The 26,986-nt window shown below is 49.8% G+C and overlaps 1 protein-coding gene across 2 annotated transcripts in view; it reads left to right on the forward strand.

The window, feature by feature from the left end:
* Nucleotides 1-26,986, forward strand: part of TMCO4 (transmembrane and coiled-coil domains 4) — a 129,868-nt gene that overhangs the window by 100,985 nt on the left and 1,897 nt on the right. For both annotated transcript variants that reach the window (XM_011934009.1, XM_011934008.1), the window contains 2 exons: nt 10,320-10,437; nt 16,243-16,360. In XM_011934009.1, the coding sequence (XP_011789399.1) occupies nt 10,320-10,437; nt 16,243-16,360 (236 nt within the window). The remainder of the gene's footprint in view (nt 1-10,319; nt 10,438-16,242; nt 16,361-26,986) is intronic.

A 26,986-nucleotide genomic window follows, 5' to 3' on the forward strand; every position in this document is an offset into this window, starting at 1 on the left:
GCTGAGGTGGGAGAATCACTTGAGCCTGGGAGGTTGAGGCTGCAGTGAGCTGTGATTGCACTGTTGCACTCCAGCCTGGGTGACAGAGCAAGACCCTGTCTGAAAAACAAATAAATGGCCTCTAAGTGTTCAAGTGAAAGGAAACATCACACATTTCTCACTTTAAATCAAAAGCTAGAAATGATTAAGCTGAGTAAGAAAGGCATGTTGAAAGCGAGACAAACCAAAAACCGGGCCTCTTGCATCAAACAGCCAAATTGTGAATGCAAAGGAAAAGCTTCTTGTAGGAAATTAAAAGTGCTGCTCCAGTGATCACAGAGTGTGGGAAAATAGCACCGACAGGCTTAGCTGAAGTGGGGCTGCCCCAAACCTTCGATTTGCAAAAGCACATAATATCTGTGAAGTGCAGTAAAGCAAAACGCAATAAAATGAGGCATGCGTGGTACATGTAGAATGAAACGTCTTGTTCTCTACTGGCTCACTGCCTGCAGCTTACCAGCAGCTATATTTCTCAAAGTTCTATTGTTAACTCCAACTCATCTTTCTGATGGGAAAATTGAGTTCCCGTAGCAGGATGTGGGCCAATTGCCTAACTCTCCATCGAAAACTAGAAAGTGTGTTGTGTTTCACATGGCCCCTGTTCTTTTTCGTAGTAGTATCTGTTCACCCACCTCTGCTTTGGCACATGTGCTAGAGATTACCAAAGCAAAAGACCACATGCCCTTGGCCTGCTCTGTACATCGGGATATTAATCTTTGAGCAAGTTCTAGCTTGCTAGTGTGTCTAGTGTCTGCTAGTGAATCAACAAAATCGGAAATGTTCACCTTCACAGGCGTGTGTGTTCTGACTTTCGTACACAATTTTGAAAGATGTCAGTTGTCAGAAGACATATATTTTGATTCAAGGTTTTATTTGATTGCAAAGGGAAGTGGGACAGGAGAGTAGGAGGGAAAATGTGGGAATAACCAAATTCTACCGTGTCACTTACTGTGTGACCTTGGACAAATTACTTCGCACGTCTGAGGCTAGGCTTCCCATCATTAAATGGAAGTGGTCATGCTTACCTCCTAGGATTGTTGGGAAGAATAAAGGAAATTAATCAATGTATGAAGCACTTAGTCCTGAGCATACCCTGAAATAAACTGAGATGATGATGATGAAGAGGAGGAGGAGGACGAGGATTAAGAAATGGAATTCCAGCCAGGTGTGACAGAATCCCAGCACTTTGGGGGACTGAGGCAGGCAGATTGCTTGAACTCAGGAGTTTGATACCCACCTGGGCAATGTAGTGAGATCCCATCTCTACTAAAAATCAAAAAAAAAAAATTGAGGCATGGTGACACACACCTGTAGTCCCAGTTACTTGGGACGCTGAGGCAGGAGGATGGCTTGAGTCTGGGAGGTTAAGGCTGCGGTGAGCTATGATCACACCACTTGCACTCTAGCCTGGGCAATAGAGCAAGACCCAGTCTCAAAATATAAAAAATAAAATAAATTTTTGAAAAATAGAATTCCAGGCTGGGCCCAGTGGTTCACGCCTGTAATCCTAGCACTTTGGGAGGCCAAAGCAGGCGGCTCACCTGAGGTCAAGAGTTCAAGACCAGCCTGACCAACATGGAGAAACCCTGTCTCTACTAAAAATACAAAATTAACTGGGTATGGTGTCGCATGCCTGTAATCCCAGCTACTCGGGAGGCTGGGGCAGGAGAATTGCTTGAACCTGGGAGGCGGAGGTTGCGGTAAGCCAAGATCACACCATTGTACTCCAGCCTAGGCAACAAGAGTGAAACTCTGTCTTTAAAAAGAAAAGAAAAGAAAAGAAATAGAATTCCAGAGCTTTAAAAAAAAAAATCCCTTACAGCAAAATCTCCGGTTTCATTCCCTGCCGCTATGAAGTTAGGCCAACATTACTGCCCATGATGTTTGCAAGATAAAACAAAAGCAAAAGAGTTTGTCAATGTGCTCACAAAGATACATTTAAACATCCTGACCCTTGAGTCCCCAAATTCTTACTTGGCTGAAAATTATGTCTGCGCTGTCACTAGATACCAGCTGAAATGCGGAACAGACTGTCACTCGGTCAGCTGGCTCTTTCATCTCCACGATAGCAGACAGCAGACATTACGTTTGATGTGATTTATTTCCCTTCCATGGATTGTATCCACCAGTTGCTTTATTCTCAGACAAACCCGGCTTTAGTCCTCCTGGGGCGGAGGGAGGGGAGAAGGAAGGGAGGTCAGGCAGTGCAGATTAATTTTTAGGGTCTCCCCACCAGGATGTTAGTAAAAGCCTTATCACTTTGCATGACCAAATAAAAGAGATGGGAATCAAAGAGGAGAGATGAAGGCTTAGTCATTCCCTTAAAGAATTCATCCCAAATCCTGATATATGTCCAAACGAGCTCCTTTAAGCAATTCTTTCCAGTGTGAACCTCATTCCACTGCAGGGCTTGGGGGTACAGTCAAAGCCGCCCTTTCTCCTTTCTTGGTCCCCCCCCCTTCTGTGGCCTCTCCCTATGTGTCTATCATGCGCACGTGCGTATCTTTGGAATGGATTTCATTTGTGTTAGTGCAGTTCATAGTGTTTCCTTCAAGGTCTCTTTTCTGGACCCGCAGTCAGGAGATAACTTCCTCCTTGGTTTCCTACTTTATCACTCGCTGCACACACGAACCCCCACCAGGAGGGAGAAAATCCTTCTTTTTTGCTTCTTGAACTTGTGATTCTTTGGTCTTTGCAGCCCAGAAGAATCTCATTATTGACAGCATGACAGGCATGTGGGAGTGAGCGGTGCTGCCTCCCCAGCTGTTTGATGAGATTTCTGAGTGGCAGCTAAAGGAGCCAGCCCTGGGATAGCAGAAAGCTTTGCGAGGGTTTGCCTCACTTTAAGGAAGCTCACCGTGTGGAAAGGGGGAAATGACAAAGGTGAAGCTGGGACCTTTACCTGATTCCCATTGGCAAAGGCCCTGCACTGTCTGAAAGGGTTTTCTGTGGGGCTCTTTGGAAGGGCTGGCCCCACTTGGTGCATTTTAAGAATGTTTAGTTTCACAAAAAACTTAATTTAAACACAATTTTTGAGACCAAGGCTATAGTGTGAGCTGAAGTTTGCTGTTGTGACGAAGCTGTCCATTTTCAGCTCTTGGGTTTATTTTTTTAATTTTTATTATTTTTTTTAAAAGCTAAGATAATTTCCAGACTTTTAGGGGTACCAAGTGGTAAAGCACCGTCTCAGGAGTCCAGTGTGAGCTGCTGAAAACATGACAAGAGCAATTCACAAGATAGAAACTGAATTATCTAAATTCTGGGGGTCTTTGACCTTTGAACTTTCTTTTTCCTCTACTGGGGGTACTGTCTGGAAGCATTCGGAATGGTTCAGCATGTGGCAGTACTATCATAGGCTTCCCTTCAATAGCCTCCAACAAAACTAGGCTATCCCAAACCCCTAGAGTAGAACTGTTTACCCTTATACCAGTGATGTGGTTTGGCTGTGGGCCCCCACCCAAATCTCATGTGGCATTGTGATCCCCACGCGTTAATGCCAGGAGAGGCCTGGTGGGAGGTGATTGGTGATTGGATTATAGTGACAGATTTCCCCATGCTGTTCTCGTGATAGTGAGTGAGTTCTCATGAGATCTGGTTGCTTAAAGGTGTGACACACTTCCCCTTCACTCTCTCTCCTGCTCCACCATGGGAAGACAAGCTTGCTTCCCCTTCACCTTTCGCCATGATTGTAAGTTTCCTGAGGCCTCTCCGTTATGCTTCCTGTTAAGCCTGCGGAACTTGAGTCCATTAAACCTCTTTTCTTCATAAATTACCCAGTCTCAGGTAGGTCTTTCTAGCAGTGTGAAAATGGACTAATACAACCAAGAAGGCTGGGAGTGCACCTAAACCTGCATGTGGCATGTGCCCAGGCCGACTTCGAGGGGTTATATATTTTTTGAGATGGAGTCTCGCTCTTGTTGCCCAGGCTGGAGTACAGTGGTGCGATCTCGGCTCACTGCAACCTCCTTCTCCCAGGTTCAAGTGATTCTCCTGCCTCAGCCTCCCAAGAAGCTGGGATTACAGGCATGTGCTACCACCCCGGGATCATTTTTGTGTTTTTAGTAGAGACTGGGTTTTGCCATGTTGGCCAGCCTGGTCTCAAACTGCTGGCCTCGAGCAATCCGCCCACCTTGGCCTCCCAAAGTTCTGGGAATACAGGTGTGAGCCACCGCACCCAGCTGCCAGACTCTGTAAATAATCAGATCTTTTGTGAACTGATAGAGTGAGATCTCACTCATTACCAAGAGGAGGGCACCAAGCCATTTATGAAGGATCCACCCCCATGACCCAAACACCTCCCACCAGGCCCCACATCACATTTCAGCATGAAATCTGGAGGGGAAAAACATCCAAACCATTTCAAAGAGGGAACAGCAAGGCCAGTGTGGCTGGAGCAGAGAATGAAGGGAAGGTCAGGCAGGGCTTGGAAATCATTGCAATGACTTCAACTTTGACTCCATGAGAGATAGGTCCCCTGGGAGGTTTTTAAGCACAAAGGTGACATGATCTGGCTTTACTGCAGTGTAATTTATGTACCACAAGACCCACCCGTTTTAAATGCACAATTTAATGACTTTTAGGAAATATACAGAGCTGTGCAGTCATCACCAAACCCAATTTTAGAACATTTCCATCACCCCAAAAAGACATCTCATGCTTATGACTACAATGTAAAGGGATCAGCTGGGCTCCTGTGTTAAAAATAGCAATAAGAGGTGGAAGCAAAGAAAGTGTTGGAAAGAGACAATTTTTTCACGGCACATGTGAATGACAATAAGTTCTAAGAGCTGAGGGGTAAAGTCATGACTGATGAAGCTTTTCCAACTACTGCAGGTTTGGAACTGCCTTAATGCCAAAGTTATAATAGGATGAAAGGCCTTCAGCTCTCACGGTAAAAATAGGATATTAATAACTTAGCGAGAACTGTTTAAAAATGAGAAATGCAAGCATAAATGCTCTACATGTCTATGACTCGACTCCTGAACTTGAAGTTAATCCCTGCCCTCTTTTACATAAAAAGTCTGAATGTTTCTAAAGCTATATAGGGCTCTCTTAATGCCTTGAAAATTCACAAGAAAAAAAGCTGACGGTAGCAGTAGGAATAAATCCCAAACATGTTTCAGCAAACACTCATTGTCCCTGCAGTAAAAGGGCAGTGAGGTCTTCTCATGTCCATTATTACTGAAATGTTTAAATCCCAGTTTCTTTTGTTGGTCTTGAAAACTGGGGACATTCTACACTGAATCCACATGATGATCTGAAGGATTTTCTGTCCCTGTGGAAGGGACTTGCTTGACACTACAAGTGGTACGTGGGCCAGATGCGGTAGCTCACTCCTGTAAATCCCAGCACTTTAGGAGGCTAAGGCGGGAGGATTACCTGAGTCCAGCAGTTTGAGACCAGCCTGGGCAACATAGCAAGACCTCATCTCTACTAAAATTTAAAAAATCAGCCAGGTGTGATGACAGACACCTATAGTCCCAGCTACTTGGGAGGCAGAGACAGGAGAATCACTTGAGCCTGTGAGATCGAGCCTGCAGATTGCGCCACAGCACTCCAGCCTGGGCAACAGAGGGAGACCCTGTCTCAAAAAAGAAAAATTAAAAAGTGATACCTGAGTGAGGATTTTCCATAGTTTACCTGGAAGGCTGAATTCTTCTAGTATTATAAGGTTTTGAACCAAGCAGTGGATTTTGACTTTTTTTTTTTTTTTCCTTTCCAGTAGCTATGACAGCAGCCAGTATCATCTTTTTCCTAACCTAAATAGGTTTCCCCTCCTGCACCATCCCATTCTAGGAACAGTCAGATGGTAATGGGCTCTGACCGCCTATCCACATCTACCTTGGGTGGGTCTAAGGCAAGCTTGTCCAACCAGTAGCCTGCTGGCCACATGCCACCCAGGATGGCTTTGAATGCAGCTCAACACAAATTACTAAACTTTCTTAAAACATTCTGAGTTTTTTTGCAATTCTTTTTTTTTTTTAATTTTTTATCTCATCGACTATCGTTAGTGTTAGTATATTTTCATTTGTTTGCTTGTTTATTTATTTTTGAGATGGAGTCTGTCTCCGTCGTCCAGGTTGGAGTACAGTAGCGCCATCTTGGCTCACTGCAATCTCCGCCTCCTGGGCTCAAGCAATTCCCCTGCCTCAGCCTCCTGAGTAGCTGGGATTACAGGCGTCCACCACCATACCCGGCTAATTTTTGTGTTTTTTGTAGAGACGGGGTTTTGCCATGTTGGCCAGGCTGGTCTCAAACTCCTGACCTCAGGTGATCCACCCACCTAGGCCTCCCAAAGTGCTGGGATTACAGGCGTGAGCCACGGTGTCCGCCTAGTGTTAGTGTATTTTATGTGTGACTCAAGACAATTCTTCCAGTGTGGCCCATGGAAGCCAAAAGATTGGACACCCCTGGTCTAAGGTGGTTCTTGCCAACCGCCCTTAGCTAACACCCTGCATTGCTGAGAGCCTGCCACATAGCTTATCTCCAGGTCAGCAGCCACGCAGCGAGCAGATCTTTAAAGTCTAAGGGTACATCTGGGTGTGGCAGTGGTCTAAGGAGGAAAGGGGGAGAGGCCCAGCTAGGCAGCTGCCAGCCCAGCTTCAGAGATGGGTAAATGTGTTGCCAGCTTGGTTTGTCTGTGCTCAGGACTATTTTCTGGGGTTCAAACTATGAGTCTCAGTTCAAGGTCACAGGCAGCTCCCTTTTTAGGTTTTCTGACAGCTGTCCGTGGATCCTGACTGTGGCTCAGAAATGCTGCTATTATCATCGCTGGCCACAAGGGGTCCCAGCCCTGCAGGCAACCGCACCAAGGCTTGAAAAGCAGCGCCAGCTCTTAGCAGGGCAGACTCTGCCCGGCAGAGAAGGCGCCCTGAATGGCCGACCCCCAGAGAAAGCTGTTGAGGTATGGTTATCCCTGGGTCCACAACCATTTGGCACTGTGGGAGCAACAATAACCCGCATATGATCACTGTGCTCGTTGTTATCGCAGACAGTAGAGAGAAAGACCCCAGGGACCAGCAGCTCTGCGTTCTGGTCCCAGGCTTATTCTGATTGGCTGTGTGATCTTGGGCAAGCCCCATCTCCTCTCTGACCCTGTTTCCTCGTTTTCCAAGGGAAATCGTGTTGATCTCTAAGGGTCTTTTCAGCAACAGTCTTGCCAACAACAAAAGCACCTGAAATATCCCTAATATTGGAGGGGTATCTGAGCCATCCTTGCTATTCACCACAAACTGTCAGCTTACTGAAGTTTTAAATTCTTCTGCCAGATTATCATTGTCCTGGAAACAAAAGGAGCAAAGTCAGAATTCTGTGCTATGGAGTCTTTTAACCTCAGAGCCAGAGGGGAACTCAGAGAGCTTGGTGCTACAGGGGTTTTCAAACTCTTATCAGCCTGGAACCCTGAATTCAGACAAACTCTGACATGGAAGCCCAAACGGAAAACCACTGAAAGGACTCTGGTTAGAAACTGGAGCCCAGAGAGAGGAAGCTGTCTGTCCTGTGTCGCTCAGCAGAAGAGTCGCAGAGCTGGTCGAAGCTGTCCCAGCTGGGCACATTTCCCAGCAATGAACTGAGTGTGCGGCTTCCCGGTGTGTGAGGGAACTCAGACCGTAAGAAAGAGCTGGCTGGGCGTGGTGGTTCACGCCTGTAATCCCAGCACTTTGGGAGGCCGAGGCAGGTGGATCACCTGAGGTCAGGAGTTAGGGACCGGCCTGGCAAACATGGCAAAACCCCATTACTACTAAAAATACAAAAATTAGCCAGACGTGGTGGTGCATGCCTGTAGTCCCAGCTACTTGGGAGGCTGAGGCAGAAGGATCGCTTGAACCTTTGAGGTGGAAGTTGCAGCGAGCCAAGATTGCACTCCTGCACTGTAGCCTGGGTAAGAGACTCTGTCAAAAAAAAAAAAAAGAAAGAAAGAAAAGAAAAGAAGGAGGGAGGGAGGGAGGAGGGAGGGAAGAGGGGGGGAGGGAGGAAGGAAAGAAAGGAGGGAAGGAGGGAGGGAAGAGAGAGGGAGGGAGGAGGGAGGAGAGAGGGAGGAAGGAAGGAAAGGAAGGAAGGAGGGAAGGAAGGAAGGGAGGGAGGGAGGGAGGGCCACAAGGGGGAGGCAGGGGGTCAGGCAGGCCAGTGGGGTGCATGAACTCCCACTGTGCATTCACTGTGCTGGGATTTTTCCCATGTGACTTAATCCTCATAAAGACCCTGTAAGGCCAGCATCATCATCCTCTTTTAGGCTTGGAGAAGTTACGTGATTTGGTTCAAGTCACATAGCCCGAAAGTGGCTAAGCTGGGATTTGAACCTGATGTCAAAGCCTGTAAACTGGTTTTCCTGATAGAGACAGATATTTATTCACGGATTCATTCATTCATTCATTCAAATCTTTATTGAGCACCAAATCTGTAACCGGTGCTGTCCTGGGCCCTGCCACACTGCTGTGAATGAGGCACTGGGTTGCCTGCCCTCACTGAACCTCCGTGTTAGAGGAGGAGACAAATGATAAACAATAGCCTGTGACAAGGAGAAAAATAAAGCAGAGGATGGGATAGAGGCTGAGGGAGGGGTGCATTTGTACCTCTCATTTGTCCAGAGCAGTGTTTCTCCGAGCCTGGTCCACATACCCATCTGGGAACTACTGGTTTCCAATCTGCAGCAAGATTTAAAAAGCCGTGTTGCTTCTCTGTTTCTGTACTTACAGAACGATTGGATTGCACTTTGGTGTTTGTTTGCTTGTTTGTTTTGAGACAAGGTCTGGCTCCATCACCCAGGCTGGTGTGCAGTGGTGTGGTCATAGCTCACTGTGACCTCAAACTCCTGAGCTCAAGCAATCTCCCTGCCTCGGCCTCCCAAGTAGCTGGGACTACAGGTGTGTGCCACCACATCCAACTAATTTTTAATTAATTAATTTATTTAGAGACAGAGTCTCAATCTGTGGCCCAGGCTGAGTGCAGTTGCCCAATCTCAGCTCACTGTAACCTCTGCCTCCCGGGCTCAGGCGATTTTCATGCCTCAGCCTCCCAAATAGCTGGGATTACAGGCTTCTGCCACCACACCCAGCTAATTTTTGTATTTTTAGTAGAGGCGGTTTTTTGCCATGCTGGCAAGGCTAGTCTCTAAATCCTGGCCTTAAGTGATCCACTCACCTTGGCTTCCCAAAATGCTGGGATTACAGGCAGAAGCCACTGCGCCGGGCCCTGGCTTTTTTTTTTTTGTAAAGACAAGATGTCACTTTGTTGCCCAGGCTGGTCTTGAACTCCTGGGCTGAAGCGATCCTTATGCCTCAGCTTCCCAAAATGCTGGGATTATCAACGCTAGGTGAGCCGCTGCCCCTAGCCCAGATTGCACTTTGAATAGCCCTGACCTGAAATATTTCCTGAATCATTAGATCGATGCGGCTGACAAGTGCACTCCCTGACCCCAGGACCTACTCGCCCCATCTCCTCTTCACCCCCCTCTTCCCACCAGTCTGCACAGATGCCAGGGAACCTTTTGCAGAGGAAGATATTGGTGTCTCCCACCTGGCATGCAAGATGATGCGGGGCCCATTAGTCTCTTCTAAAGGAAGACATCCATCCATAGTCCACAGCTGGTGTGAGCTTCGTAGGTGGTGGAGAGAGACCTGGGTTCCAACTCAGGCTGTGCTGGAACTTATTAGCCATGTGATCTTGCAGATACCTTTGGTTTTCCGTAACTCTAAAATGGGGATAATGAGGCTGGGCACAGTGGCTCTTGCCTGTAATCCCAGTACTTTGGGAGGCCAAGGCAGGTGGATCATCTGAGGTGAGGAGTTTGAGACCAGCCTGGCCAACATGGTGAAACCCCATCTCTACTAAAAATACAAAAAAGTAGCTGGGCGTGGTGGCATGTGCCTATAGTCCCAGCTACTCGGGAGGCTGAGGCAGGAGAATCGCTTGAACCGGGAGGTGGAGGTTGCAGTGAGCTGAGATCGTGCCACTGCAGTCTAGCCTAGGCAACAAAGTGAGACTCCATCTCAAAATATATAAATATAGATAAATAAATAAAATGGGGTAATGATCCTTTGAAGGAATAGATTAAGCATATAAGAGGCTTGACTCAGGTTCTGGAACTCGGTAGAAGCTTCTATGCCTATCCATGCATGTGTTTGCATGTTTGCATGTGTGTACATGCACATATGCACATGATTCACATGTGTGCATGTGTATGTGTGTGACATTCATCTCCTCCACTGCTGTTGGAGAGTCCCTCCCAGCACCCACTGTGACCAGGGACACTGACAGCCTTTTCTGGGGTCTTTTGCCAGATTGCCAAGGGATCATCGAGGATGTCGTCCTGCTGGGTGCACCTGTGGAGGGAGAAGCGAAGCACTGGGAGCCTTTCCGGAAGGTGGTGTCCGGGAGGATCATCAACGGCTACTGCAGGTCTGTCCAAACCTCGTGCCAGTGGGGAAGTGGCAGTGCTTACACATATTCGAGACCTAATCCCTGTCCTGGAAGATCCCAAGAACTGGCCGGGCACCGGCCCTGTTAGGAGCAGGCCCCGGCCTGGTGATCTGATCTGGGAAGCATCCCCCCAGTGGGATGATGAACAGCAGGGGGATTCTGAGAAGATGTTTGTGTATCAGGCCTGAGAGCAGCAGGATGACAGGAGAGGCTGGGGCAGCTTGGCCTGGTTGGAGCTGGGGGAAGGGACATGGGCGAGTGGGACACAGACTGAAAAACAAAGATTGAACCACAGGGAGGTCTTTGAACGAGGTCTAAGAGGCGTCTATGTTAGTCTTTGGCGGTGGAAGGAGGGACTGGAGGGGCCTAGGCTGAGCTTTCTGAGTGCTGCCTTGGAGGAAGGGCAGGGTGCTAGAACAGGAGGCTGACGGCATGCAGGAACCTGTACCCAAACAAGGTGACAGACCCTCCAGCTGGAGGAGGGGGCCCGTGAAGGCTGGCGGCCACAGGGCTAGAAAGGAAGGAACCCTTGTTTGGGGTTTGAGAAGGAGGACCTGCGGGGTTTCAGCCAAAGCTGTGACTCAGACTTTGGGGCAGGAGGGAGGATGAAACCCAAAACAGAGCCCTCTGAGATTGGCCTGAGAAGACGCCCTGTCCATCCAGCCTCTGGATGAAGCAAAGGTGTTTTCAGAGCAGCAATGTTTAAGGCTTGATTCAGAAGCACACAGGCCTGGGTTCTAATGCCCACCTTCATTTCTTCATCAGTAAAAGAGGGATACTGATAGCAACTGCCCTCAGAGTTGTGAGGATGCTTGAAGGATTTACAGAGCTGTACATGTGTGCGTGTTTACATGTATGTACATACACATGTGCACGATTGTCCGTGTTCACATGTGTGTATGTGTGTGCATGGTACATACATGCTTTGTGAATGACAGGTAATGTCACCATTTTTTTCATTCATCATCATCAGTCACTTGGGATATTCATTCAGCGACTTCAGTGAGCACCAACCTCGGGCCAGGCTGCATGGTGGGAGGCTGAGGCAGGACAATCGCTTGAACCTGGGAGGCGGAGGTTGCAGTGAGTCGAGATCGCACCACTGTACTCCAGCCTGGGCCACAAGAGCAAGACTCCATCTCAAAAAATAGATATAAAAAAAAAGAAAAAGATAAGGAATGGACAAAGACTTTGATGTGAGGCAGTCCTAGGTTAAAGTCTTGCCTCTGCCGTTTACCTTTTGAGTGGGTTTAGACAAACAACTTCCCTGAATTCAGCATCCCCACCTATAAAATAGGAATAACAGTCCCTCCTGTGTAGAGGTTCTGGGAAGATTAAATGACGTTATAAAGCAGAAGAACTGGCACTTAGTAGGTGCCCAATAAATGATAACAGTTACAATGTTTATTACTTGGCATACTCACATAGCACATGATTTTTTAGTACTTTTTATAAACAGCAAAGGGAAAGAATTAAAATTGCATGTGTGCAGGGGGAAAGCAGCAAAATCTTATTAAACCCATCTGTTCTGTTGAGAACCTGAGGCGCATACACTTGGTTTTCAATTATTTTGTGAGACCCTGGGCCATCTCTTTATGGAGAGAAAGGAGGAGGAGGAGGAGGAGGAGAAGGAAGAAGAAAGGGAAGGAGGGAAGGAGAGAGACAGTGTCGATCAAAATAACTGTAGTTCCTTGGTTAAATTAAGCATCAGCCAGGAGTTCAGATTCTTGGTCTCCAAAGGCCTTTTAGTTGCTGTGAACTTAAACGTGGAGGATGAGAGGGAAGGGGATTCAGGCCAACACTACCCAACTACACAAGTTTACTCATGTGTAATTTACATTAATAAAGCTCTTTGTAAACCCACTCCCTTACCTGGGCTATTCACGAACTTTCTGGAAGCTAACTGGCGTGATAGCACTGCCGCCTGTCACATCCCTGAGGAAGTGAAGCTCTAAGAGGGGCAAGTGACTTGCCCAGAGTATGACCCAGGATATGAGCTCAGGCCTGTCTCATCGCCCCGTGAGATGGCTGCATTCTGAGTCCTCAGGTGGGCTCCTTGTAGCCCAGGGCCAAGAGGCCACCCTGTGGGCTCTGTCCCAGGTGCTGTGTGAGGAGGGGATGACAGAAGAAGGAGCAGGGAGGACCCCTGCTCACAGATGGCTCGAGGCCTGGTGAGTGAGCCAGGTCTGCCTTCAGCAGGTGGCGGTTGTTCAGCCTGGGGTTTGCACATCAGCATTGCCTGGAGGACCTGAGAGAGAGTGGCAGTGAGTTACCGGTTCAGCTCAGGATACAGGGATGACTAAGGCACAGGCCTGCCCTCAGGGAGCTCTCTGCTTTTCTAGAAAAGGGGAAACACAGGAGGATGTGTGGCAAACATCATAAAAGGAACAAGTAGCAGGCACACAAGGGGTGAATGATTGATCATTTCGGATGGAGGACGGGCGCAGTGACTCGCACCTGTAATCCCCGCACTTTGGGAGGCCAAGGCAGGAGGATCGCTTGAGCCCAGGAAGGAGTTCAAGACCAGCCTGAAAACATGGCAAAACCTGTCTCTACAAAAAAATACAAAAATTAGCCAGGCATGGTGGTGCACACCTGTAGTCCCAGCTGCTTGGGAAGCTGAGGTGGGCTGATGGCTTGACCCTAGAAGGCAGAGGCTGCAGTGAGCCAAGATTGTGCTACTGCACTCCAGCCTGGGCAACAGATCAAGACCATGTCTCAAAAAAAAAAAAAAGATACAAAAGTTAACCATGCATGGTGGCTCCTGTAGTCCCAGCTACTTGGGAGGCTGAGGTGGGAGGATGGCTTGACCCTAGGAGGCAGAGGCTGCAGTGAGCCAAGATCGTGCCACTGCACTCCAGCCTGGGCAACAGAGCGAGACTATGTCACAAAAACAAAAACAAACAAACAAAAAAATACAAAAATTAGCCAGGCATGGTGGTGCACACCTGTAGTCCCAGCTACTTGGTAGGCTGAAGTGGGAGGATGGCTTGAGCCCAGGAGGCAGAGGCTGCAATGAGCCAAGATCATGCCACTGCACTCCAGCCTGAGCAACAGAGTTAAGACCCTGTCTCAAAACATATATATATATAGTAGTGGGTGGAGAGGCCCAGGGACACTCCCTAGTGGAGGGGATGTCCAAGGTGAATCTTGAAAGGATGGATATAGGAACCCATCAGAGACTGGAAGCACAGACTGAGCCGGAGAGAGGCGGCACAGCACACACAGGTCCAGCACAGGCGCTAATAGTCATGACTGAGGCTCCCTGAGCACCTGTGTGTACATGTCCCGCCTCAGTTAATGCTCCCACCAATGCTGGGAGCTAAGATACCCTGAGGAGGCTGAGGCTCAGAAAGGTCAAGCAACCTGTCCAAGGTCACACAGCTCATAATTGACAAGGCAGGAATTGAACCTGGCTCTGTGTGGTCCAGAGCTGGGTGGAGAAGGTCTTGAATGCCAGTGAAGGCCCATGGTTTGCTCAGCACAGTGAGAGGGTTCAGAACCTTCTACTCTGTGTTCCTGCTCTGCCCTTACATGTGTATAAATACATGTAATTCACATTTTAACTAAAATGTTGTCATAATTACAACAGAAATAATTTCGGAGGAATGATGCTGTCTTTGGTCATTTACACCCAGCGATATTGGAAACATTTCCCGACCATCCTCACATCCAGTATTTGATGCACTGGATTCTTATGAATAGTTCAATAAAACAACTTGAATTGATCTCCCTTTTCTCCCTCTAGCCATCCTTTTTTGTTTATTTGTTTGTTTGTTTGTTTTTCGAGACAAGGTCTCCCTCTGTTGTCCAGGCTGAAGTGCAGTGGCACAACTGGGGCTTACTGCAGCCTCAGCTGCTTCGGGGCTTAGATGATCCTCCTGCCTCAGGTTCCCAAGTAGCTGGGACCGTAGACACACACCACCACACCCAGCTAATTTTTGTGTTTTGTAGAGATGGGGTCTCCCTATCTTGCCTAGGTTGGTCTCATGCCTGGGCCCAAGCAATCCCCCCACTCAACCTCCCAAAGTGCTGGGATTACAGGCGTGAGCCACTGCCCCCTGCAATTATCCATTCTTAGTGCTTCTTGGGCCCTCAATATTAAGATCATCATCAGGACCTGAAAGCATTGGTCTCTGCAGAGACTGAAGGAATTTTCTAGATGAGAAAGCCCAGAGGCAATGGAGAGCCATGGTCTGCTTCTGAGGGAGCACAGTGGTCAGATGGGTGTTTTAGGAAGACTCCAGTGGCTCAAGGTAGGTGAGGCCAGGAGCAGGGAGTGGGGTGAGGACGCTGTTGCATTCATCCGTGGGGCAGGGAGGGAGGATTGCCTACTCTCAGGGCTGGACCACAAGGGACAGGTATTGGAGGGGAGAGGGGAGGAAGAATCGGGAGGACTCTGATACGCTGGCCATAGGGAAGAGGCACCCAAGACATTGGTTTCTACTTGAAGGACAGGGCAGATGACAGTGGGGAAGGAGTTAGGGATGGATGAGCTCACTTCGGAACACAGCAGGAGAGTCTGTAGAGGACCCCTCAACTCAGGGACTAGTCCTCCTGGGGGTCTTCAGAGTGGTACCCACTCACAAACCCACGTGCTCAGAGACCACAGAGGGTCAGAACTTGGAGGAGCCCAGAGAGCACCACCACACCCTGTGTCCCGGACAGGTGGGGGACTTGCCTGTGGTCACACAGCAGGGCACATAGACAGGGCCACCAGGACTCCAGCCCCGGCCTCCTATCTCTCAGCCATTCTTACCCCCCTGCAGTGAGGGGGGGGCCCTTCTTTAAGATGAACAAGTGTGCAAAAATAACACCATGCAAACCAGAGTCAGAATTAGTCCACATAGAAGACAGCAGGATGGGCTGAGTTGGATCCGAGTCTGGGGTGCAGAGGGAAGAACAGAAGCTTGCCTGTGCACAGACTTGCTGGGTGGCAAGGCCCAAGGGCATGGCTCTGGGATGGCCCAGCTGCATCCCAAGACAGTTCAGGGGTTTGCGAGGGAAGGCTGCCTCAGGGGTGCCTCAGACCGTGTCCTCTGTAGACAGTACTCATTGCACCTGAAGCAATGGGCAGCAGACAGTCTGAGGTCATTTCTTCTGGATAGTGTAGGGGCAGTGTTTGGCTGGGGCCAGGTTCACAGAGTGGGGTCACAGCATCCCTGAAAGTAGAGGAATGTTCCCAGCACTGTGACTGCCTGGACAACCACCCTTGCCTCTTCTGCTGCCTGAGGACAGGGAGAACCTGCAGCCTGGGCCGAGCCTGTCCTGGGAAGGCCAAGCTGGTCCCTCCAGCTCACAGATAGGCCACCTAGATCCCAGAACTCCCCGCTCTCACAGGCGGACCTTCTCTGCCTTTCTTTTTCCAGGGAGCCCTGGACAAGCCACCTTTCCCGAGCTAGGAATAGCTCTCCTGAGCCACATGCTGACTTTTTGAGAACTTTATCCAGATTCCTCATTCATTCATTCAGCAGATATTCCTCTATTGCATGCTGGACCCTGTTCTTAGCTCTGGAGACCCAGCTGGGAACAAAGCAGACAGCCTTCACAGAGCTACCTGGTGCTTGTGCACAGCCCTGCGCACCATGCCTGGCACCCAGGCCAGGCTCCAAAAGCATCAGCTGTGGCTGCTTCATCTTCCATCTCCACCGTGCAATCAGGGGCCCTGTTTGCCCGCAGAAGCTCCAGTCCCACTCTGCTTCCCAGGAGGCAGCCTGGCCCGTCCTGTCCTCGGGCTGTCCAAGGCTGATGCTAACGTTCACGTGCTTCTCCGCCCTCCCACAGAGGAGACTGGCTGCTGAGTTTCGTGTACCGCACGTCCTCGGTGCAGCTCCGTGTTGCCGGCCTACAGCCCGTGCTGCTGCAGGACAGGAGGGTGGAGAATGTGGACTTGACCTCTGTGGTGAGTGTTGGCCTGTCCCTCCTGGGGCTTTGCATTTGCTTAGTCGCTCCAGCCCAGCCACCCCTGTCCCCTGAAGTCAGTGGCCCCAACCTGTTCCATGCCACAGGAGAGAAATCATAAGAGTTTATTTGGAGCCAGGTGCAGTGGCTCATGCCTGTGATTAATCCCAGCACTTCAGGAAGCCCAGGAGGGCAGATCTCTTGAGCCCAGGAATTCGAGACCAGCCTGGGCAACATATCAAAACCCCATTTCTATAAAAATTTTTTAAATTAGCTGGGCATGGTGGTGTGTGCCTGTAGTCCCAGCTTCTCAGGAGGCTGAGGTGGGAGGATCACTTGAGCCTAGGAGATCAAGGCTGCAGGGAGCCGTGATCGTGCCATTGTATTGCAACCTGGGCGTCAGAGCACAGCCCTGTCTCTAAAAAGCAAAAACACACAGAGATATACAACTAGCAATTAACAGGACCAGGATTGGATTTGAACCTCCAGAACCCTCACTCTTGCTCCTCCTGTATTACTGCTGTTCCCCACTCCTGAGTAACCCCCGACCCAGGGCTCCCCAACAGCCCCATCTCAGCTCACTAGTCAGGACTGTATGTTTCTGCGAGAAGCAGCTGGAGCAAGCAGAGGACACAAGTAGAGGGCTTTAGGCTAGACCAAAAGCAGAAGCACCTGCCTGCCAGGCTGTGGAAGGATGGGATGCAGAGCAGGACATCTGGGGAATGTCTTTAAAATGCAGAGCCCAGGGCCCCACTGCCCAAAACTTCTACATCACCTCTAGGGGCAGAGCCATGAGTCCACATTTTAAACATACTCCCTGAGGGTTCCCATGCAGCTAAAACTAGGCTGGGGTGCAGGAGCAGATCGTCAGAAAGAATTCTTGCAGGGAATGGGGTGAGAGGGCACCTGCTGGGCAGCCATGCAAGCCCAACTTCAATTTATTTTCTTTCTTTTTTTTTTTTTGAGATGAGGTCTCACTCTGTTGCCCAGGCAGGAGTGCAGTGGCATGATCTCGGCTCACTGCAACCTCCGCCTTCTGGGCTCAAGCAATCCTCCCACCTCAGCCTCTCTAGTAGCTGGGAATACAGGCACGCACCACCACACCTAGCTAATTTTTGTATTGTTAGTAGAGACAGGGTTTCACCATGTTGGCCAGGGTGGTCTTGAACTCCTGACCACAGGTGATCCACCCGCCTCAGCCTCTCAAAGTGCTGGGATTATAAGTGTGAATCACTGCACCTGGCCTCTTTTCTTTTTCTTTCCTTTTCTTTTTTTTTTTTTTTGAGACGGAGCCTCACTCTGTCACTGAGGCTGGAGTGCAGTGGCACGATTTTGGCTCACTGCAACCTCTGCCTTCTGGGTTCAAGCGATTCTCCTGCCTCAGCCTCCCTAGTAGCTTGGATTACAGGTGCCTGCCAGTACACCTGGCTAATTTTTGTATTTTTAGTAGAAACAGGGTTTCACCATGTTAGTCAGGCTGGTCTTGAACTCCTGACCTCAGGTGATCTGCCTGCATCAGCTTCCCAAAGTGCTGAGATTACAGGCATGAGCCACCGCACCCGGCCTTTTTTTTTTTTTTTTTTTTTTTTTGAGATAGAGTCTTGCTCTGTTGCCCAGGCTGGAGTGCAGTGGTGCAATCACAGCTTACTGCAACCTCTGCCTCCCAGGCTCAGGTGATCCTCCTGCCCCAGCCTCCTGAGTAGCTGGGACCACAGGTGTACACCACCACATCTAGCTAATTTTTTGTATCTTTGGTAGAAACGAGATTTCACCATGTTGTCCAGGCTGGTTTTGAACTCCTGAGCTCAAGCTATCGACCTACCTTGGCCTCCCAGAGTGCTGGGATTACAGGTGTGAGCCACTGCGCCCAAACAGCTTGAGTTTTTTTAGACTTGAAAGAACCTTGTTCACCTGCCACATGCTATCCTAGGGAATTAATAGCTTCCCGTGTGGACGCTCACTCTATGCCCAGCTCTGCCCTAAGCCTTTTATTTATTTATTTATATTTTTGAGATGGGGTTTCACTCTTGTCTCCCAGGCTGGAGTGCAATGGCGTGATCTTGGCTCACTGCAGCCTCTGCCTCTCAGGTTTAAGCGATTCTCCTGCCTCAGCCTCTCTAATAACTGGGATTACCGGTGCCCCCTAACCAGGCCCAGCTAATTTTTTTTTTTTGGTATTTTTAATAGAGATGAGATTTCGTCATGTTGGTCAGGCTGTTCTCGAACTCCTGACCTCAGGTGATCTGCCCACCTTGGCCTCCCAAAGTGCTGGGATTACAGGCATGAGCCACCGCACCCAGCCTGCCCTAAGCCTTTTATAGAATTACTGTCCCCATTGTGCAGACAAGGTCACTGAGGCTTACAGACGTTCCAAGGTCACACCACTGAAACATAGCAAAGCAGGACTCAAACCCAGGTCTGAAGCCAATAACTGTAGCCCTGGCCCAGGTAGATATGAGAAATAGTGGGAGACGTGCCCCACAGGGGGAAGGGCAAAGAGGGGTTGGCAGTGGGCAGGAATAAGCTGTAACTACAAGCACAAGCTGACTTCAGCCGGTAAAAACCCTTGCAATGTCAGGGGACCCTGAGAACAAAATATCTGGTTTCTAGTTACTGTGTTGTTGGCTGCCGTTTATCAAATGCCAAGTGCTTCCCAAGGTGTAACCCAGTGTATTAGTCCATTTTCACACTGCTGATAAAGACATACCCAAGACTGGGTAATTTATAAAGAAAAAGAGATTTAATGGACTCCATTTCACGTGGCTGGGGAGGCCTCACAATCATGGCAGAAGGCAAAAGGCACGTCTTCCATGGTGGCAGGCGAGAGAGAATGAGAGCCAAGAGAAAGGGGTTTCCCCTTATAAAACCATCAGCTCTCAGGAGACGTATTCACTACCCCGAGAACAGTACGGGGGGAACCACCCCCAAGATTCGGTTATCTCCCACTGGGTCCCTCCCACAACACATGGGATTTATGGGAGTACAATTCAAGATGAGATTTGAGTAGGGACACAGCTAAACCATATCACCCAGTTTCCACTAATGGTCATTTGAGCAGCTCCTTCCTGCAGACAGACTAGACTTCTTTCTGGGCATCTAAAAATTCCCTGGCTTGAGGGGCACTCTGGCTTCCCCATTCAACATCAGCAGCTGCCTGTTCTGACCACTCTACCACTGTGTCTCAATGGCCGATGAAGCTAGGCCCCAGACCCATCCCTGCCACCACAGTGTGGCTCACACTGGGCTGCATGTGTTTTGAGACTTGACTGAGCCTTTGTTAACATGGGGGAATTCTTGCACAAAAAAACAAAATCAGAGCTTCACCAGGTGCTGCTGTCCGTGAAGTCTGTTGGCCATGTCCCTGCCCAGAGGTCACCCAGGCCTCTCACCTGGCCTGACACCAGGTCACTGGGGCCCATTCATTCTCACTTGTGTCTTCACCCCTAAACTCCCAGGGCCCTGAGACACAATTCCTAACCCACCAGAGGATCACAAATGAAGCCACCCTGTGCCTTCTTAACTGGGAGCTTTAGGGACTGGGGTAGAACTGGTTGCTCCTGGTTAAAGAGTCTTCACAGGGGCCGGGCGCGGTGGCTCACACCTGTAATCCCAGCACTTTGGGAGGCTGAGGCGGACAGATCACCAGGTCAGGAGATCAAGACCATCCTGGCTAACATGATAAAACCCCATCTCTACTAAAAATACAAAAAATTAGCTAGGCGTGGTGGCGGGCGCCTGTAGTCCCAGCTACTCGGGAGGCTGAGGCAGGAGAATGGCATGAACCCAGAAGGCAGAGCTTGCAGTTAGCCGAGATGGCACCACTGCACTCCAGCCTGGGTGACAGAGTGAGACTCTGTTTCAAAAAAAAAAAAGAGTCTTCACAGATAGACTTGGTTCACATTCTGTAAACCTCACAACTCCCTAGAGGAGGTATTAAGCATCCCCAGATCACAGATTGGGAAACTGAGACCTGGGAGCATGGAGTCATAGCCAGAGTTGTAGGTCTGGGTTCTGAACCCAGGTTGGAAGCTGTGCTGCCCACTTCCCTGTGGGAATGAGGTAAGCTGAGTCACAAGGCCAGCAAACCACAGTGACAGGAATTTTCTCTCAGCCCCTTTGCCGCACTTGCAGCAGGGGCGCCCCGTATGCTCAGTCTGCCATACTCAGCCCCTTGTGGGAGGAAGCACATGAACGAGCAAGTGCGGGGTCTGGCTGACCACTCCAAAGGCCGACACAGGAGCAAGCTCCATGCAGGGCCTGTGGCCAGACCAGGTGTGTTGCCTCAAGGGGAACATGGCAGCACCCAGGCAGGGGTACCCGTGACCCCGAAGCCGCAGAGGGGGTGTTAGTGTGCTAATTAGCTGTTTTAGTTCCGCCATCGACAGCCCTATGGACGGTGGCATGTTCACAGCTCAGCTGGCCCCTGGCTGCATTGCGTGGGGCAGCTGCCCTCCACTGGTGAGGGCAAAAGGCCAGTGTGACAGCCTTTCTGGGTACCCGCGCTTGGTGGATCCTGAGCTCTTGAAGCATCCAAGAAGAATGAGGATACGCTGACAATTGAAGAGTGAGCAAGATGGAGAGTTTTATTCAGTGATGAAACAGCTTTCCACAAACAAGGGATGTGGGGGTGGTTCCCCTACCCAAAGACAGGAAAGCCCCCACAGTGTGGCTGAATCCAGGGCTTTTGTGTGCTCAGAATAGGGGAAGGGTGGGCAAACAGGAACAGAAGTTCTCACTCTGGGTCGCGGGTTTCATCTGGGACCAGCAGTCCAGTCTTTCAGCCTTCAGGCTGTTTTTTTGGTTTGAAGGTGGGGTTTCAGCGGGGACCCGCCCTTATCTGCCTAGGCATTTGGCTGCCTCCCGTCACTATCAACAGGACTCAGCGATGATGCCTCCTGACCCATGTCCAGGGCTCTCTGTTCTTTTCAAGGTGCCTGCACCCTGACTGGGGGTGAAGGGGAGCAGGGATTTTGCGCCTCAGCACCTCAGGAGTCTCCCTTTGCTAGAAGAATCAGAGATAAAAAGCACCTGCTGAAGAAAGTAGCTTTTAATGCTGCAAAGCCCTCACAAGATCTGATTTCTCCTGGGAATGGGATATGGTAGGAAGAGCACAGCCTTTGGCACCAGAGAGGCATGGCTTAGAATCCTGGCTCTGCCGCTGGTTTACTGGCTGTGTGACCTTGGGCCAGTTACTTAACCTCTCTGTGTCTCAATGTCCTCATCTAGGAAATGGTGGAAATGCCTAACTTCCAGGGCAGCGCATGTAAGATGCTTGGCGCACAGTAGGCCCTCCTTTAATCCTAGTCCCTCCTGGCCTGCCCCTGCCACCACCTCCAGTTTGTTTGCCTCTGGGACCAGCAGCTTTGGAGACTCCACTCCCTCCTCAGACTGTCTTCATGGCAGCTTCCCAGTTCCTGCCTAATAATAGCTCTTTATCACATTAGGAACACATCACAAAAAATAGTGCTTTCCTCTTCTGGGTAATTAGAGGTAATTAGCACTGCCTTTGTGCTGGCCTCCTGTTTTCCTTGAAAACCAAGGGGTTTCATTACTGCTGTCCGGGAAAGTGCTGGCCGCCCTCTGCTCCCAACAGAGACCCACAGGACCTGTCTTCTCCCTGCTGGACCAGCCACACAGCAGGGCCCTTTGTGATCACCCACTGGGCTGGCCCTGTTGCAGGCAGGGCGTATCTCTGGGGTGAATGAAGCTGCCCTCCTGCCCCTCAGTCAGTCCTCACAGGGACTGGGTTACAGTGGGTGGGGGATTTGCCACCCCAGGGACCAACTCATGAGGGTTCTGGGGTGCAGAGAGCTGGCCCACGACAAGACTCTTCATGTCCCAGAGGAAATGCCGGGTGGCCTAGAACTTAGCAAAGGCTTGGCACAAAGTAGATACTCGATAATAACCACAGTAGCCAACAGCTCACATGTTTTATGGGGATAAGTCATTTGATCCTCATAGAGGTCCGCATAGTGGTAGTAACCCATTGTACAGATGTGAAAACAGAGGCTGAAGGCGGTGCCACGGCATGTGAGTGGTAGAGCCGGGTGAACCTGGGCTCTTCACTGCCTCGGTACTGCCTTCTTTCACACATCTCTGTAGCTTCTAGTAGTGACCTCTAACCCTGCACCAATAAGCCTGTTACATGTATTATCAAAACCACACAGCCAGCCCACGTGGTATAAGTCCCTTTATTAGCCTCATTTTATACATGAGGAAATTGAGGTCCAAGAAGTGAAAGAACATGGGCTTGGAAGGAGTCACTAGGGGAGGCAGAGGTGGGTGATGGCAGCCTCTGTTTGGGTAAGTTGGGGTGTCTTTTGAGGTAGGAAACAGGAAGGGCTGGGCCCCATTTGTACCTGCGGGGATCTGGTCACCACCGAGGCCCCACGATGCACGGGGCTGGCTGTGGGGCACAGAGGTGAGGGAGAAGTGGTCTCTGCTTCCCTGCGCTCAGTTTATCAGGGAATGCAACCTCATGAAAATGTGATGATGACGGGTTGTGAGTGCCATCACACGGTGTTCACAGAGGCCCCTGCCAGCACGGGAAGCCACGGAAGGCTTCTGCACGCCAGTCACGTTCAGCGTGTATCCAGGTGGCTGGCAGATTCAATCAAGAGAGCCTGGGAGATGGTCAGGGGCTGAATCTTCACACAGTATCGGCCACGCCAGAACTTTCTGGTGCTGAGAAGAGACTCTTTCCCGACCCGCCTCACCCTCTTCTCTCATCTCTCCAGCTAACTGTAAAACCAGAGCTCTGCCCAGCAGCTGCTCCCCTGGGTCTTTGCAGAGGGGTGGCTCAGGGACTAGGGTTGCCTGAGACCTGGACCAACTTGTAGTCAAGGAGGGCCAGAGCTGTGTGTTCTAGGACAGCACTCAGTGGAATTTCCATCTGGTATCAGCTGTAGCCAGTGGGTACAAACACCTCCCTTCCTGGCCTGTTTCTACCCAGCACTGGCACCAGCGCTCTACGTTACAAAGGTCTAGGGAGGCAGTTCTTGTTTGTCCTTAGAGAGGCAGTTATCACTTGTCCCTGTGGGTGTGAAGTTGCGGCTGGCTGGAATTCAGATGTGATGGCTGGAGCTTGAGCAGTCATCTTGGGCTCCCAAATGAATCAGCCCAGCTAACTCCCTACTCTCCATCTCCCACTTCTAGGAAACTAAGGTAAGGGAACTCATATTTACAGAGTACCTCGTAGGGTACCAGGCACTGTGCTTCGTGGTTTGTATTATTTCTTCCAGCAACTCCTTTAGGTAGGTATCACGAACTCAAAATTGCATAATGTCTCTTTAAAAGTGTTTGGGGCAGGGCATGGTGGCTCATGCCTATAGTCCCAGCAATTTAGGAGGCTGAACCAGGAGAATCTCTTGAGCCCAGGAGTTTGAGACCAGCCTGGACAACATAAGAAGTCCCCATCTCTACATTTAAAATTTAAAAAGCCAGGTGCAGTGGCTCACACCTGTAATCCCAGCACTTTGGGAGGCCAAGGAGGGCAGATCACCTGAGGTTGGGAGTCCGAGACCAGCCTGGCCAACATGGTGAAACGCCGTCTCTACTAAAACTACAAAAATTAGCCGGGCATGGTGGTACACATCTGTAATCCCAGCTACTTGGGAGGCTGAGGCACGCAAATAGCTTGAACCTGGGAGGCAGAGGTTGCAGTGAGCCAAGATCATGGCACTGCACTCCAGCCTGGGCAACACAGCAAGACTCCATCTCAAAAAATTTAAAAAAGGAAAAATGTTTTGGATCATATAGGAACATAATATCAAAAGCTAGCATTCTCTGAGTTCCCGTGAAGTGCTAGGCCCTTGAACTCCTTACAGCAGTCATTCAAGGTCATGACTCTCATTTTACAGATGAGAAAGCTGTGGTTCAGGAAATGGTGAGGACTGGCGCAGTTACTAGTAAGAGACAGAGCCAAGGCTGGCACTGCAGCTTCTCAGAGAGTCCAAACTTGGGTTCCTTCTCAGGCCCTGCAGCCACTAAATATGCGTCCAGCTGCAGAGGGGCACTGGGTCTGTCTTGACAACCACCCTGAGCCCAGGGCCCTGAAAGCCACTTAGATGTGTGGATACATGTGTGCGTATTTTCCCTGGAATCTGTTTAAAAGCATTCGTGAGGAAAAGAACGAGAGGTAGGCAGATTCTAGTGGTGAGAAAATAACAAAACTGTACAGGGAATTGTCTTTTCATGTTTTTGAAAAAGCATTTGAATAACGCAGTGTGATTTGTGATTCAAATGGAAATGCAGATGTTACCAGCAGTGTCTTTGTGCTGTTTTCTGAGATTCTCAGTAACAGCCTGCCTGGTGTTTTTCCTGTCCTTGTTTTTTAAAAGAAAGCCTTCCCCTTCAGCCTTAAAGGAAAGTCCGGTCTCATGCGCATCTTTGGCACTAAAGCAGATCCCCTCGACTGACTGGGGAGAACGCAAGGCTCCATCTCGGGGCAGATCCAGGCTGAGCAGCTTCTGCAGGCAGCATCTCAGGCTCAGCACCAGACTTTGCTGTCCATGCGCTGTATGTCATTAAACAAACCGCCACCCCTCTCTGGGCTTTGCTGTCCTTCTCTGTAAAGTGAGGATGATTTTTAACCTTCCTTCCTTCCCCAGCTCATTTTCTCTGAAGAGAACAGGCTTTAGAAACAGGCCTGGATGGCCAGGCGCGGTAGCTAACGCCTGTATTCCCAGCACTTTGGGAGGCCAAGGCGGGCAGATCACGAGGTCAGGAGATCAAGACCATCCTGACTAACACAGTGAAACCCTGTCTCTACTAAAAGTACAAAAAAATTAGCTGGGCATGGGGGCGGGCACCTGTAGTCCCAGCTACTTGGGAGGCTGAGACAGGAGAATGGCATGAACCCAGGAGGCGGAGCTTGCAGTGAGCTGAGATCGCGCCATTGCACTCCAGCCTGGAGGACAGAGCGAGACTTCGTCTCAAAAATAAAAAAAGAAAAGAAAAAGGAAGTAAAAGAAAGAAAGAGGCCTGGATTCAAATCCCAGACCTGCCACGTTCTAGCTGTGTGACCTTGGGCAAGTCACTTTACCTCCCTGTGGCTCAATTTCATCTACAATGAGCCGCCCACACCTAGCAAAGGACTATATCCAGTAAGCTTATTTGCTGCAATGTATTAAGGACCTACTATGTTTCAGGCATTGTCCATTATTACAGCTAGGCATCAGGCACTTCAATCACACCCCTACTTGACACTCACCAACACATCCCAACACAAAAATGGGATGGACATATGACTCTGACGAAGGGGGTGGCCACTTTGTCTTAGTTAAGATGCTGGTTCTTGGCCTTTGTCTTAGTTAAGATGCTGGCCCATATAACAGAGGCCCTGCTAATGTTTTGTGGTTTTTGTTTGTTTGTTTGTTTGTTTTTTTCTGGAGACAGGGTCTTGCTCTGTCGTCCAAACTGGAGTGCAGCGGCACAATCAGGGCTCACTGCAGCCTCAACCTCCCAGGCTCAAGCGATCCTCCCACCCCAGCCTACCTAGTCACTGGAATTACAGGCACACGCCACCACGCCCAGCTAATTTTTGTATTTTTCTGTAGAGACAGGGTTTCCCCATCTTGCCCAGGCTGGTCTCAGGTGATTCTCCCACCTTGGCCTCACAAAGTGGGGATTATAGGGGTGAGCCACCGTGCCTGGCCTAGTTGTCTTAAATACACAAGGGTCGATTCCATCACATAAAAGAAATCAGAATAGGCCAGTTAGGGCTGATATGCCACTCCACAGTCTTCAGGGACCAGATTTCCCTCATGCTGCTTGTTCTGCCTTCCTTTGTGGGCTGACTCATGGCCCAGGATGGCTGCTCAAGCTCTGGCCATCTCGTCTGAATTCCAGCCAGCAGGAAAGAGGACATGAGGGAAGAAGAGCACTCCTCCTCTTAAAGAGAATTCCAAGTAACACCACATCACACTACTGCTTCAACTCATGGGCCAAAACTAGTCACAGTGCTATTCTTAGCTTCAAGGAAGCCTTGGGAGTGTGCCCAGCTATAAATTTGAGTCCTTGTGACTAAAGAAGAAACGGGAGAGTGAGTTGTAGCCAGCACCTTGCAGTCTATGCCGTAGCTTTCTTTCCAATTTGGGGACTTTTCCAGGGAAAATCCTCACAGCCAACCTCTGGTGAAACTACCCTGTGTCCCCCTTTTTACAGCAGAGGAAATTGAGAGCCAGAAGGGTAGAGGGGCCTGACCAAGGTGTCACAGCTAGTGAGCCGCAGAGCCCTTCTGGGGTAGCCTAGAGCTGCAGGCATCAGCTGGGCACAGTGGCTCAGGCCTGTAATCCCAGCACTTTGGGAGGCTGAGGCAGCAGGATTTCTTGAGGCCAAGAGTTCAAGACCTGGGCAACATGGGAGACCCCATCTCTACAAAACATTTAAAAATTAGTCAGGCATGGTAGCATGCATGTGTAATCCCAGCTACTCAGGAGGCTGAGGTGGGAGGATCACTAGAGCCCAGGAGGTCAAGGCTGCAGTGAGCTATGGTTGTACCACTGCACTCCAGCCTGGAGGAGAGAGAGAACCCATCTCTCTCTCTCTCTGTCTTTCTCTTCATTTTTCTTTTTTCTCATGCTATTTTGACAAAAAGCCCATCCCTAAAAAAAAAAAAAAAAAAAAA

This window comes from Colobus angolensis, unplaced genomic scaffold (assembly GCF_000951035.1).
Source record: "Colobus angolensis palliatus isolate OR3802 unplaced genomic scaffold, Cang.pa_1.0 Scaffold130, whole genome shotgun sequence".
NCBI lineage: Eukaryota > Metazoa > Chordata > Mammalia > Primates > Cercopithecidae > Colobus > Colobus angolensis.